This window comes from Aquarana catesbeiana, linkage group LG02, assembly GCF_042186555.1.
Source record: "Aquarana catesbeiana isolate 2022-GZ linkage group LG02, ASM4218655v1, whole genome shotgun sequence".
NCBI lineage: Eukaryota > Metazoa > Chordata > Amphibia > Anura > Ranidae > Aquarana > Aquarana catesbeiana.
The window spans coordinates 770897760-770913260 of NC_133325.1; the positions used below are offsets into that span (position 1 = coordinate 770897760).

The window sequence follows — 15501 nt, forward strand, 5'->3', positions numbered from 1 at the left end:
AGTGTGGAACTGCACGCAACACAGCCAATGCTGGAACAGAAGCTAATTTAGCCATAGATTAAATCTGAACTATATACAGAAAAGATGACCCACTAAATTTACATATAAGCGCCTGATCAACAGGAGCTGGGCGCTACACTTGTATAACATATTATAATGACTTAAAGCAGTACTCTAACTCCTTACAATAGCGAGGTCAGAAACTATCACTGGCAAGTGTGGCTTCGCCTTTGGCAGCTCTCATTACCCTAAGGCATGCAGGCCTACTGGTACTTGGTTGCCCCCAGGACTTGGTACACAGTACTAAAGTTTCTGGCCTGCTGGCTTAAGGTAATAAGTGCAGATAACAGAAAAGAGCATCTAAAATCTTCAGGAGGATGTGGTGTGACGTGTAGCACATTAGGACAGAATCCGTATGAAAGTCCAGAGGTGGTGGTGTCCAGGGCAGGTGGTAGACAGTAAAGCTGACCATACACTAGTAGAATTTAGTTTTACATTTTTCATTTTAAGAACGTTCATATGATTTTCATATTATTAGTGGAATCAAATTAATGTTTGTTTTTTACAGCAGTGATGAGAAAATATGAAGCAGGTTGGAAATTTTTCTCAACCAAATTACTATGTGTATGTGGTTTTCTTTCGGTAAAGTCCATTCATTCCAAAATTGAATGTCAAAAGCAAACAAAATTTGAAGCACTTTAGAGCAACACCTGTCAAGTTATCTAAAGTACTGAGATTTTCCGTACAAATGCTCGTTTGAAAATCTACTAGAGTATGGCCAGCTTTAGCGTCATTCAGAGAAAATCTGTGGTCAGGGCAGACAGCAGGCATAGGTTTATCCAGAAACAGTCGAAGTCAAAAGGCAGTCAACAGGGAGGCGTTGTCTTCATTACCAGGCATCAAGGGATGCAAGGCAGGGCTGTGAGTGGTTGGGTGGTGGGTTGTTGAGTATGTAGGTAGTGTGCAGCATGTGCGGCGGCAATAATTCACACAGTCAGGAACAATGTAAAATTTGTATTGAAGTAATGCAGCAACAGTTCACAACAAACCCAGTGGGAAGGCTACCCATCCGGGTGCATTCAAAGTTTCCAACAACATGAAGAAGCATTTTCCAGCCAGACTGACAGCTTCTGTTGAGAGGAAGCAGAATGCGCTCTGGGCGTCTCATGCTCAATTGGGAAGGTGTCCAGAAGAGAACGCGACCGCATGCTTTCCCTCCTCAACAGGAACCTTTCCCTAGCTGTAGCACTGTCCCTACAAACGGGGTACCTATCCCTACTCTACCGAACTCGCCAAATGCGCGCCAAACCTGGGAATCAGCGCCTTAAATAGATTCTACCTGATCAAGGCACAATGGTACTGCGTTTGGGACACCATTAACAATTAATGACACCGCAAGGGCACTGTGTGTTTTGCCACAATTCTGACTCTGGGGCAGAATTAAGCTAATCCAATACGTTCAAATGTCAACAGGGCCTGACCTCCCTAAACCACACAATTTTGCACCATTTGCTGCTTTGTACCACACACTTTTTGGAATCAGGTTCAAAGTCAAGACTTCAACTGAACAACTTGTTCTGAAATTCTGAACTGAATTTTGGATTATAGGGAATAAGGGAACTTTTGTGTTTTTGTACCTGTGAATGTGACGATGTTAAAATGTATGCATAGGCTAATATAGGTAAGTATTACAGCCCTGTCAGGTTTAATTGCTGTCTGTTCCCCAGAAACCAATTTGTGGTTCCAAATTCAAAAAGGGTTCTGGAACCAAAGGCTACTTCAAAGACTGTTTCTGCTTTATATCTGCTTCCGCTATTGCCTGAAACTTCTTAGCTTGGCTACCAATATCACAAGGTCCCACATTTCTATCTTAGTATCCCTGGTGGAATTTTTAAAGTAAGTGGTTCTGATCCCATCATCTTACCAAGCTGGACAGCCAGAAGCTTCCTGAACCAGTCTGCCCCATTTTGCATCATTTGCTGCTCTGTAATGCGCACTTTTTGGAGTCTGGTTCTAAGTCCAGACTTCAATGGACATCTGGTTCCAAAACTCTCAATTTTGCAGGTCCAGGTATTTTTAAAATTTCAGCTGAACCACAACATATAGAACTTTTTAGAAGCTCACTCATCTCTTCCAATAAGCTAAGGTGTAAACCTTCCTGTAGACTACAATATAATTGAGCAATACAGCCTGGTCTATGATCTGCTCCAACCTTAAAGTGGAAAATGATGGACTTTGGTTGATCGTGTGTAGGCAAGTCCGTTCATTCGGAAAGTCTGTCGTAAAGTCAGTCGAAAAGTTCGCCGGACAAAGTCCGCTCGTGTGTACGCGGCATTAGAAATACAGAAACAACTGTGTTAATTCTAGTGTCAGACTGCATCATTTATGTTATGTTATATTTTGCAATATGTTCCATTTTAATGACAGAAACATGTTTGTCCCTCTTTAGCTCAGCCCTCTGTGACACTGGAAATAAACTGCGCCGGCATTCCGGAGTGTACAGCCCATGGCGCATATCCAGCCGCAGAGATCTCCTGGACTCCACAAACAGATAAGATAACCACAGAACATTTCCAGCATGATAACAAGACCTGGACATCGATCAGCAGATACAATCTGAAGAATGTGACTATGGTGACTTGTCAAGTTTCTCATCCTACCTTTACAAGTCCTCAAGAGAAATCCATTATATTAAAAGGTACAGAAGGTGAATCTTCCAGATTCTGTTTAGTCTGTTGTTGGAGGGAGGCTTTTTAGAAACAGGTTTTGTTAACCTTCCAAAACACCAATATCTATGTCCAAGTCTGAGTGTTTGCTCTAAGAGGAAGCAGAGGAAAGAAATTGGTGGGGGTTGAGGATAGGAAGACTTGGCCATTAAAAAGGTGCACATGTGGGGAAGGGGGTGGGGGGGCATCTATAGCCTTAAAGGCTGTATGAAGTTTGATCACAGAACAAAAAGGTCCATTCAACTGGTCCTATACCATTATCCCACATGCTTCAATCCAAGCTGCTCATATTTTGTAAATTTTTTTTGGTTATGACTAAAATAGGTACATTTGTGAAGAGGTGGGATTGCATTAATAACAGATCTCCACATATTTAGTGTAGATAAGGTAGATAATTTCCATTTAAGAACTGTCTGCGTGGCAGCGTGTTTGCTATTTATATTGTATTTTGATCAATCTTGATGATGAAGCAGGGGGAATTGGCGCCACACAGGGTGATCAGGGTGTGCCCAGACACATCTAGCACACCCTGTGCGCATGTCTTATGTGTGGTATGAACATTTTCAGAAGATGTTGGATGTTTTCAAGTGTATTTCTGTATTTAAATATGTTATAGTTTTACTGTTCTTTCTTTCTAGGAAAGCATTTTAGTTGGAAAATTCCCGCGTATATCATCTTTCTTGTGATCACCTTCACATTGTTCATCTTCATGACGATTAAAACTAAGGTATTTAGGTCTACAATGACAAATCCATTTTAAAAAATCCACGTCAGAATCCAGTTTTCTTCAAATTTTGAAATTCAGACTCTTGGTTAATGTAAGTGTAGCGCACTACCCCCGTAGGAGCTGCTATTTTGTGTTCTATCCGTAAATCACATTCACCACCTAGCACATCGCAGCCCATAGAAATAGACACAGTCCATATTATACTTTTTTTTCTCTTGCTTTTATTTGCATAACTTGAACTGGTACAGGGAAAGGGTTTTCTGAGATGCTCTTTCACTGCTTCATAATCTTTCCTTTGCCTTTCCGCGCAAATACTTAGAGCAATACGAATAATGAAAAGTCCCTGTGTATAACTTCTCATGGGAAGACTGGAGTAGTATGGTCTTTGAGAATAATTATCCGCTTCAGATCTGCGATATAGCCGAATGACGGCTACAGCGCGGACCTGCTTTGCCGGGACTACGTCCCGTGCAGGAGCGGCCTGCGTCTATGAGACTCGCCTGATCACAGATCGGAGTAAGGTGTCAAACCTGGACCCTTACCACGTGATCAGCTGTCAGCCAATGACAGCTGATCATGTTATGTCAACAGAGCCGGTAATTGGTTATTTTTTCTCCTCGCGCTGACAGCATGAGGAGGAAAAAAAATCTGATCACCGGCGGCCGTGAGAGGGACACTAGTCCCGGTCACGGCGATCATCAGTGCCCACCTGTGCCCCCTGCCAGTGACACCTAACAATAGGCAGCAGTGCCGCCTACCAGTGCCCACCAGCGCCACCCATCAGTGCCCACAGTGCCACCCATCAGTGCCCATAATCAGCGCCACAACAACAGTGCTGCACATCAGTGCCACCTATCAGTGTCACCTACCAGTGCACATAAGTGCCCATCAGTGCCGCCCATCAGTGCCCCTCATCAGTGGTACCTATCAGTGCCCATCAGTGCCACCCATCTGTGCCACCCAACCGTGCCACCCATCAGCGCCCATCAGTACCGCCTTATCTGTCCCCATCAGTGCTGCCTTATCTGTGCCTATCAGTGCCGCCTTATCTGTGCCTATCAGTGCCGCCTTAACTGTGCCTATCAGTGCCGCCTTAACTGTGCCTATCAGTGCCGCCTTAACTGTGCCTATCAGTGCAGCCTTAACTGTGCCTATCCGTGCCCATCAGTGCAGCCTATCAGTGCCCACCAGTGCTGCCTCATCAGCGCATATCAATGAAGGAGAAAAATTACCTGTTTGCAAAATTTTATAACAAACTATGAAACATGATTTTTTTTTTCAAAATTTTCCATCTTTTTTTGTTTGTTTAGCAAAAAATAAAAATCCCAACTGTGATTAAATAGCACCAAAAGAAAGCTCTATTTGTGGGAAAATAATGATAAAACCTTCATTTGGATACAGTGTTGTATGACCGCGCAATTGTCATTCAAAGTGCATCAGCGCTGAAAGCTGAAAATTGGTCTGGGCAGGAGGGGGGTTTAAGTGCCCAGTAAGCAAGTGGTTAAAGTGAATAGCAAAGAGCCACTCTGAATAGCCCTTTGCATATAGGCTTTGGTAGATTTACTTTAACCACTTCCCGACCGCCGCACGACTATGTACGTCCTAAGTTTGAACGGGGATATCGTTGTTATGGCAGCAGCTAGCTGCCATAACCCCGGTATCCCCGTTTTCGTGCGGCGGCCGGCTTTCAGATAAAAGTGGTCCCTGCGGCGGATTCGCCGCGAGATCACTTTTATCGGTGGCGGGAGAGGGGCCCCCCCCTCCCGCCGCGATCCGGTGCCCTCCGCCGCTTACCAGAGCCGTCGGTAGCGGCGGAGGCGATCGCGTCCTCTGCCGTGCTGTGTATAGAGACGAATGAGGCCAAGATGGCGCTCACTCGTCTCCATGACACTGCTGGGCGGAAGCGACGTCAAAACGTCACTTCCGTCCACGCCTCTTAAAGGCATATTTTTTCAAATGTCATTTTTCTAAATGACTTTTTTTTTTTTTTTTTATTGCATTTTAGTGTAAATATGAGATCTGAGGTCTTTTTGACCCCAGATCTCATATTTAAGAGGTCCTGCCATGCTTTTTTCTATTACAAGGGATGTTTACATTCCTTGTAATAGAAATAAAAGTGACACAATTTTTTTTTTTTTTTTAAAGTGTAAAAATAAATAAAATATTGTAAAATAAATAATAAAAATTAAAAAAAAATTTTTAAAACCCCCCTGTCCCGACGAGCTCGCGCACAGAAGCGAACGCATACGCGAGTAGCGCCCGCATATGAAAACGGTGGTCAAACCACACATGTGAGGTATCGCCGCGACCGGTAGAGCGAGAGCAATAATTCTAGCCCTAGACCTCCTCTGTAGCGCAAAATATGCAACCTGTAGAATTTTTTAAACGTCGCCTATGGAGATTTTTGAGGGTAAAAGTTTGACGAAAATTCCACGAGCGGGCGCAATTTTCAAGCATGACATGTTGGGTATCAATTTACTCGGCGTAACATTATATTTCACAATATAAAAAAAAATTGGGATAACTTTACTGTTGTTTTATTTTTTTATTCAAAAAAGTGAATTTTTTCCAAAAAAAGTGCGCTTATAAGACCGCTGCGCAAATACGGTGCAAAAAAAAGTATTGCAATGACCGCCATTGTATTCTCTAGGGTGTTAGAAGAAAAACCATATATAATGTTTGGGGGTTCTAAGTAATTTTCTAGCAGAAAAACCTGTTTTAAACATGTAAACACCTAAAATCCAAAACGAGGCTGGTCTTAAAGTGGTTAAAGAATACATAAGTGGTTGTAGCAAAGAGTCACTCTGAATAACTTCTTTACCCGTAGACCTTTTTTAGAACAATCTGTACCTCTATTTATGCTCGGAGCTCTACCTCCGCCTTTTGACCACTACTTCCCATCTATACAGTACTTCCAAGTTTGGCTAAAGAAGACATTACTCTGAATAATTCCTCCCGCCTGACTGATTGGATTCTCTGGGCTTTGTTGAACCAAAAGTGACAGGCCACCATCACCTGTCTCACTGACTTGCGTATCAACATCCCTCAGCCTCTGGTAGTACTGCTCCCCTGGGCTTTCACTCACTCTATCAACAGTCCATGTGCCACTCACAAACGCCCAGTCTTCTTCCGCTTAGTTGCTACTTCTTCCTGATGGTTCCTCCATCCCTCCTCTCCGGTCTGGTACGCTCCCCTCCCCGCAGGGGGCATCCAGCGACACCAGTGACTACATGCTGTGCCGTTTCTCTAACTCCTCTCCTCCGCGTGGCCTGGTCCCCCCCCTTCCCCGTAGGGGGGCTCCGCTACACTCCCTCCCCACAGGGGGGCTCTTTCTCTGACCTCTCCCTCTCTGAAACTCTCCTCCCGGCACGTGACCCCAGCTTATGACAGTCCCGCCTCCTACCAAACAAATTAATGATTGGCCAGAACTCCACACATGAGCTGCCTGCCACTCAGATCCCAAGTCCAACCTTTCTTCCAGAACCATTTCCACTGGAAGTACAAGAAGGCATCTCTGGGTCCAAGTACAGGTGGCCACCCCCTGCACTACACTGACACTCCCAGTTCCCAAAATAAACAACCAGGCCTGAGATAGGAATACAGGCCTGCCTAAATTTACCTGAAACTGTACCCTGTCATTTAAAGAAAGAAAAATCAGCTACCTTAAGGTAGTGACCACTACACACACCCCCCATTTAAATCACAACTGTCCCCAGTTGTGGGAAGTGAATTTAGAGTACCTCCTTAAGTTTAAGGAGGAAAGAGCATCTCGTTAAATCAATTTGGAATGGGGAAAAGGAAATAAACTTGAAAAGGGATAACATCAATAGTCAATGTACAAAATGACACATAACACACTTTTCTGTACAATTTACATTACCTAACTGTAGGTCCCTACAGCTAACATTCCATACAAGCAGAATCAGAGCATTGCTCCCGAAAGAGGAATACTCTGCTTACGAAGGCCTTCATCTGGAAGATAGACAGCCGTCACATCTCCAGTTCACCTAAGAGAAGACACAAAATATCTCTAACTACAACTAACCAAACAGAGGGGGTTATTATCCTCTATTGGGTAATCAATCAAATATACAGATTCTTCTTTTTTTCATGGCATGTATGTTTCTGCCAGGGTTGTCGCTCCCTCAAAAGGAGTCTAACAGACCTTCTGCAGAGCGCACCCTGAACAGACATGCCAAGCGAATGAACACATCTGCCCGTTGGCAAATAAACTTTCAGTTTGGCTCCTAAACAAGAGTCCTTTTAAAAGTACTTGCGGCAAAGGGATTTAACAGAGACAGCACATTCTAGTGTCTATAACTTTGTCCATGTTAGGCACCCTGAATGAGAGTCTCCTGCTGAACAGTTAATTTTGGAAAAAACCCACCCTAACCCATCTGCCTTCTCGCAGTCAACATGGGTACTTAAGCACACTTGTGACTACCTCTCCTGTAGTCTTGCTTACAAGTAATACCTTGGGTCAGGTAACCTTTTGCGACTGTCCCCTTGTCCTTTCACTGAGATGGAGTAACTGCGAGTGTTTTGCCCTGCTTTTACCACCAACACTTTTTCCTTGTAAATTGCCCTACCAAGTTTCCATTTACGGTGAATATCTTTGAATCGGACCCAGACCTCACTATCTGGTGTCCGCTTGGGTTTAGAAACATGGAGATAGTCCCAAACAAGGTTATCCTCCCAACCTCCCCGGGAATTTTGAACAATTTCCATGATCCATTCAGGAACGTAAGGGTAATCCAGGCCCCATTCCTGAGCAACTTTCCTTTGAGCTTCTCGCTGGAACCTTGAAAGTCTAGGTAATTCTTTAGCCTTTCCTTGGCCAGGCAAAACACAGGAATCAGAAGCTCTGCTGACCCACTGTTGATATGTGGCTGCCCTAGTAGGAAGGACAGTAGATGAAACATTGATGGGGGGTACTGGGGGTTTAGATAAGCTGAGTGACCTTCCTGAAGCTCCAGTGGAAGCCTCTACTGAGGTAGAACTCTCTTAGAACCATTCTTCCTCATCACTAGATTCAGCCTCTTCAGGGGATGACCACTCAAACAAATTGTCCATAGATCCATATTTCTCCAGAGCTTGCGGCGACCCCCAATCTACATCCCAGCCCTTGTTTTCCCTGTCCGGCTCACCCGAGGGATCCCCCTCCTGCAAACTAGGCTCCTTCCGGATGGGCACAACAAAGGACTTACTGCCAGCCGGCTCCTCAGGGGTTTCTTCCAGAGACTGTTCACTGACTCCAACAGTCCCTGGGTCCCTGGCCAGGCTACAGGCTCCCCCATCAGGTCCTACCTGGTTTTCCGGTGGCTCCGATTCAGCTGAATCAGACGGGAGCTCCTCCACTGCTACAGCAGGCGACATATGACCCTCTCCGGCCTTCCGAGTCACTTGCATTTGCGGCGGACAAAGTCCGGTTGTAAGACTGGCGGAATAGTATCTGACTTCTTGTTGAACGGGTCCCAGGCGTGTTAGCTGAGCACTGCAATGCCCACACCGAGGCCAGGCGACGACTCCAACCATAGGCTTCCGACATCCGGGACACAACATACAAAGTCTCTCTACTCCTTCCATCACTCCTAGTGCCAGTCCTCCGGTGAGTTCCAAACGAACACCGGTATCAATCAGGACCCGGTCCTGCAACTCAGGTAACCGCTGCATGACGGGTATACTCCGAACACCTTCCGCCATCTTCCTCCGCCTTTTCGGTCTGGCGCGTGGCATGCTGAACGCTGACAAACTTTTCCTCTGGGGTGTGGCTCCACCCCCCACTTGTTGGTTCAGCACGCGAGGAACTGTAGCTATACATTTTTAAAGTCCTCAGCCAGCGACACCTGGCGGCAGGCACTATTAAACTGCAGGCTATCTCGGCAGCAGTCACTGAAATGCAAACTCCGTTGCTATGGGAGATGACTAGTGGTCAAATGTGAAACAGATATCTTGGTGGGACCTCCATGTAGCACACTACCCCCGTAGGAGCTGTTATTTTGTGTTCTATCCGTAAATCACATTCACCACCTAGCACATCGCAGCCCATAGAAATAGACACAGTCCATATTATACCTTTTTTCTCTTGCTTTTATTTGCATAACTTGAACTGGGACAGGGAAAGTGTTTTCCGAGATGCTCTTTCACTGCTTCATAATCTTTCCTTTGCCTTTCCGTGCAAATACTTAGAGCAATGCGAATAATGAAAAGTCCCTCTGTATAACTTCTCATGGGAAGACTGGAGTAGTATGGTCTTTGAGAATAATTAAAGTGAATAGCAAAGAGCCACTCTGAATAACCCTTTGCATATAGGCTTTGGTAGATTTACTTTAAAGAATACATAAGTGGTTGTAGCAAAGAGTCACTCTGAATAACTTCTTCACCCGTAGACCTTTTTTAGAACAATCTGTACCTCTATTTATGCTCGGAGCTCTACCTCCGCCTTTTGACTACTACTTCCCGTCTGTACAGTACTTCCAAGTTTGGCTAAAGAAGACATTACTCTGAATAATTCCTCCCACCTGACTGATTGGATTCTCTGGGCTTTGTTGAACCAAAAGTGACAGGCCACCATCACCTGTCTCACTGACTTGCGTACCAACATCCCTCAGCCTCTGGTAGTACTGCTCCCCTGGGCTTTCACTCACTTGATCAACAGTCCATGTGCCACTCACAAACAGTCGATTGCCCAGTCTTCTTCCGCTTAGTTGCTACTTCTTCCTGATGGTTGCTCCATCCCTCCTCTCTAGTCTGGTACGCTCCCCACCCCGCAGGGGGCATCCATCGACACCAGCGACTACATGCTGTACCGTGTCTCTAACTCCTCTCCTCCGCGTGGCCTGTTCCCCCCCCTTCCCCGTAGGGGGGCTCCGCTACGCTCCCTCCCCGCAGGGGGGCGCTCTCTCTGATCTCTCCCTCTCTGGAACTCTCCTCCCGGCATGTGACCCCAGCTTATATGAGAGTCCCGCCTCCTACCAAACAAAGTAATGATTGGCCAGAACTCCACACATGAGCTGCCTGCCACTCAGATCCCAAGTCCAACCTTTCTTCCAGAACCATTTCTACTGAAGGTACAAGGAGGCATCTCTGGGTCCAAGCACAGGTGCCCACACCCTGCACTACACTGACACGCCCAGTTCCCAAAATAAACAACCAGGCCTGAGATAGGAATACAGGACTGCCTAAATTTACCTGAAACTGTACCTTGTCATTTAGAGAAATAAAAATCACCTACCTTAAGGTAGTGACCGCTACACAAGGAATCAATCTATTTTGCCCAATTTTTTTTTAATGTACAGATTTAGGTGAAATAGGTGATATCATGTCAAATATCATATGGCCTGGGCTTGTTGGTGATAACTGTTTTAGACTTCAAGCTGCATAAACAGTAAAACATATATTAGTGGTTATTTTTTAATGTAATAGTAAGGGGATTGTTGATAGGAGGCATGTCGGACCACTGGAAATCCTGACCCCTGGGATCTGTGTTGAGCAGTGGTCTGGATGTCCAGATAGCAGAATTTTACTAAAGGCTGCAGTCTTCGTAAAAAAATACACCCATCCACACATCCTTAACTGGTTAACGGCTCAATTGCATCGCAGTAATACAAATTAAAAGCTAAATTTGGCTATAAACTGTTTTTATAGTGTTTTTATTTAACCTTGATGTAGACAATATGCTGCCAGAAGAAGTCAGGAGAGCATCACCACACAAAAGTCATCGAGATACCTCCTACATCAGAAGAAGTCATAGACCCCAGGTTGGTAATGTTCTGGATTAGAGAAACAAGCAACCGAATAAGAAAAAAAAAGCTCCACATTTTTATTACAGAAAGGCTAGTGAACACCCAGCATTGTTTCTACTGCATATGGGAGTTTTGCAGGAGAATTATTGGCACTGGCATAGGGCAAAATACATTTTTGTCCAATTCTAGACAGTTGTGGGTGAATTAAGGGGGATCTGAGAAGTTACATGCAACTCCCAATAGGTTAATAACATGCACTCCTTCCATGTAGGCACTCAATTTACTGACTAATCAGTCCAGAGGTCATGGTAAAAGACAGCATATGGTCCCCAACTACATATTCTGCTTTTAAATATTCCCAGGGCTTTTTTTTCAGCTGGAATTTGGTGTAACTGAGTTCTACCACCTCTGGCTTAGGCCCTCTCCTCCCTGCCTACCACTATCACTAGTAAACACAGAAGTCTGACTTCTGTGTTTACAAGTGACAGCTTGTCTCCCACAGATCTGATCTCCTGAGCGGCTCCCATTGAGTGCAGGATGGGGATAAAGGAGATGCAGATGCCCAGGGTGCAGTGCAGATATCAACAAGCCCCCCCTGGATAATCTCCCTGCAAGTAAAAGAGGCAGAGCCACCTACGGGGTGCAGGGAGGTATTAGAGCCAGCTGGGTGCTTCTGCTTAATACAGCAACAAAAGTAAGACATGTGGAAGGTGGTGGAGCTTATAAGGAGGAGGGGGGAAAGATGGAGGCAGTGGAGGGGGTTGCATGGAGAGGTCAGAGCTGAAGAGGGGTGTAAGTGAGATGTGGATGGAGGATGCAGAGGTAAGCAACTGTGGAAGAAGTCTGAACTCTGCACTTTGTAGCACACCCCTGAAATCTGCACTATGCACATAGAGCACCCCCAAACTCTGCACTCTGTATATAATGCACTCCTGGTATGTAATGCCCTATGAGACCACGCCCACTAATTGATGAGGTTTGGAGGGTGTGTGAGTGAAGGGGGGGGGGGCTTTGGGGCGTCGTGGTTGAGTTCCGTTACCTATTTTCTCTGAAAAAAAGCCCTGCATATTCCTACTGACAATCCTATAATATGATGGATGGCAAAATACACTATATTGTCAAAAGTATTGGGACACCTGCCTTTACACGCACATGAACTTTAATGGCATCCCAGTCTTAGTCCGTAGGGTTCAATATTGAGTTGGCCCACCCTTTACAGCCATAACAGCTTCAACTCTTCTGGGAAGGCTGTCCACAAGGTTTAGAGGTGTGTCTATGGGAATGTTTGACCATTCATCCAGAAGTGCATTTGTGAGGTCAGGCACTGATGTGGACGAGCAGGCCTAGCTCGCAGTCTCCGCTCTAATTCATCCCAAAGGTATTTTATCTGGTTTAGGTCAGGACTCTGTGCAGGTCAGTCAAGTTCCTCCACCTCAAACTCGCTCATCCATGTCTTTATGGACCTTGCTTTGTGCACTGGTGCACAGTCATGTTGGAACAGGAAGGGGCCATCCCCAAACTGTTCCCACAAAGTTGAGAGCATAAAATTGTCCAAAATGTCTTGATATGCTGACGCCTTAAGAGTTCCCTTCACTGAAACTAAGGGGCCAAGCCCAACCCCTGAAAAACAACCCAACATCATAATCCCCCCTCCACCAAAGGATTTAGACCAGTGTACAAAGCAAGGTCCATAAAGGCATGGATAAGTGAGTTTGGGGTGAAGGAACTTGACTGGTCTGAACAGAGTCCTGACCTCAACCCCATAGAACACCTTTGGGATGCATTAGAGTGCAGACTGCGATCCAGGTCTTCAGGTCCAACATCAGTGCCTGACCTCACAAATGCGCTTCTGGAAGAATGGTCAAACATTCCCATAGACACACTCCTAAACCTTGTGGACAGCCTTCCCAGAAGAGTTGAAGCTGTTATAGCTGCAAAGGGTGGGAAAAAAAGAAATCCACTTGATTCCCTTGATGGGGAAATTCCTGCTGAAGAGCCATTCTGTTCTCCTAGCGGGGGAACCATCCTGGCCACCAGAACAGACAGTGAATTTTGCTAGCAGCTATAGCCACTGGCAATAATCACATTAAAAAATCCGACAGCTTGGTTGTACCCAAGTTTGACCAATCAGCATGCCCATACCTGGTTCAAATCTGCTGAACCGGCAGAGATTTATACCGTTTATGGCTGGCTTTGGAGATATTTTTTTTTAGTGGGGGGAGACGAGATTTTTATTTTTGTCTGGGTGCTTGTTGCAGATTTTCCTTTACTTTTTGTAGTCAGTAGGACCAGAAGAGAGGATAAAACACTGACAATTAGGTTTATAATATAGCCTTGGATTCATATGTACAGTATATTTATTAATTCTTAGTTCTTAGTTCTTGGGGTAGTGCTGAACATTCCCTATTCTGTTACAGGTCATTACAGTCTATCCATGAAGCTTCACCAGAAGACAATAATCCTTTCCAGGCTGGTGACCTCATGTGACTGCTAAGCCGATCAGTGGAGTCTTACCTTAGAATCTTGTCTTGTGGCATAAAAGCCTACCAAGTTTAGGTTCCTTTATCCCAAAATATTGTATTATGTGAGTCCCAGTTGTAGCACTCGCAGGAATTGTTTTGGCTTTTTTTCATTGTTTTGTTTTTGTGTTTTTTTTTCTATTGTTGTTTTTATTCTTCAGGACTGCTTGCTGTAATTGTGGTCAGCCCTGGCTCTCAATTTTGTATTGTGATGTTTTTGAAATTGAATAAAGAGAATTAAAAAAAAAAAGCCCAGTTTAGACCAAGTGTTTAACTCATCATTCTAGTAGTAAAATCACTATTACTATTATTCACCAGGGGCGTTGCTAGGTCTACAAAAGATCTGGGGCTGGAGCCTATAGCAGCGTAGCAAAGAAAGTCATACACTTGGGCAGGCATACACATGTATATACAGTAATATAAGTGTGTGTGTGTATATCCCCAGAGAGCCCCCCCCTTACATCAGGGTCCCCAGAGAGCCTCCTCCTTACATCAGGGTCCCCAGAGAACCTCCCCATTGCATTAGGGTCCCCAGAGAGCCCCCCACTTACATCAGGGTTCCCAGAGAGCCTCCCTTACATTAGGGTCCCCAGAGAGCCTCCCCCTTAAAATCAGGGTCCCCAGAGAACCTCCCCCTTGCATCAGGGTCCCCAGAGAGCCTCCCATCCCCTTGGAGACCCCTGCAGAGACTCGGGGCTATGGGCCCCAGATTCGGGGCTATAGCCCCAAAAGCCACCCCCTAGTGACGCCACTGTTATTCACCTTCATCTTACTAAAAGAAAAAAATATTTATTTAAAGTGTATGTAAACTCAACATCTGTTTTTCAGTAGGCTTGGCATCATGCTTCTCTGTAAACAATTTTCTTAAGCAATCCATTTTTTGTGAATCTTTTGCAAAGTTTCTTACTTCTGGATCCTGCCAGCAACAGCACTTCCTGTGGCAGGCTGGCAACGCTAAGCCACTGCCTCGCAATTAGCATCTTTATTATCAGTTTGACACACGCACTTCTTCAATTGGCTGTTGGGCTGCTTATAAAGAGCGTCAGATAACAAATGGACTCAAGAAATGGGAGCTTTGTAGCTAAGTATCAGTCAGTCTTAAAGTGTTACTAAACCCACAACAGTAAAATCATGCCTCCCAACTTTTTGAGATGGGAATGAGGGACACCTATCAGCAAAAGTATGCAGGCATAGGACACACCCCTTGCCACGCCCCCTTAAAGAAGAATTGTACAAAAAAACCAAGATTGGTTAAACCCACAAGTGCTTTTTTTACCACTATCATTCCTTTATATTGGCTTTTGAAATTTACAAATGCAGCAATTTGGAAATCAGATGAAAGTTTTAGGGCTAGAAAACACTTTTTGATAAATAAAAAGTGCATTTTATATACAGCTATATAGATCAGACCAAAATGAGGGACAAATGAGGAGGAATGAGGGACAGAGGGACATTGCTCCAAATCAGGGACAGTCCCTCGAAATCAGGGACAGTTGAGAGCAATGGTAAAATCAGTCTGTATATGCAGTAAAGCGTGCTTGGTATACTCACTGTGGAGGCAAAGGGGTTAATTCTCTTCATTGTGTAAAAATCTGTTTGATCCTGTCTTCTCTGATCCTCCCCTTTGTCCCCAAACCATCTCCTGAAAGAGCAGAGCCTCGGGGCAATCTGCACATGCTCAGTTTTGGGTGTATTGCTAGAGAGTTTTTTTTCTTGGGAGAGTGCATGTGATCAGCATAGGGCCAATCAGCACTGTCCAGACAGAGGGTCAGGGGTCCTGCAGC

At 45.0% G+C, this 15501-nt stretch overlaps 1 protein-coding gene across 1 annotated transcript in view; it reads left to right on the plus strand.

The window, feature by feature from the left end:
- LOC141129342 (uncharacterized) overlaps nucleotides 1–13987 on the plus strand; it is a 61770-nt gene extending 47783 nt beyond the window's left edge. The window contains exons 4-7 of the mRNA XM_073617317.1: nucleotides 2450–2698; nucleotides 3365–3453; nucleotides 11125–11213; nucleotides 13616–13987. Coding sequence (XP_073473418.1) covers nucleotides 2450–2698; nucleotides 3365–3453; nucleotides 11125–11213; nucleotides 13616–13685 — 497 coding nt within the window. The 3' untranslated portion in view covers nucleotides 13686–13987. The remainder of the gene's footprint in view (nucleotides 1–2449; nucleotides 2699–3364; nucleotides 3454–11124; nucleotides 11214–13615) is intronic.
- The last annotated feature ends 1514 nt before the right edge of the window (nucleotides 13988–15501 follow it).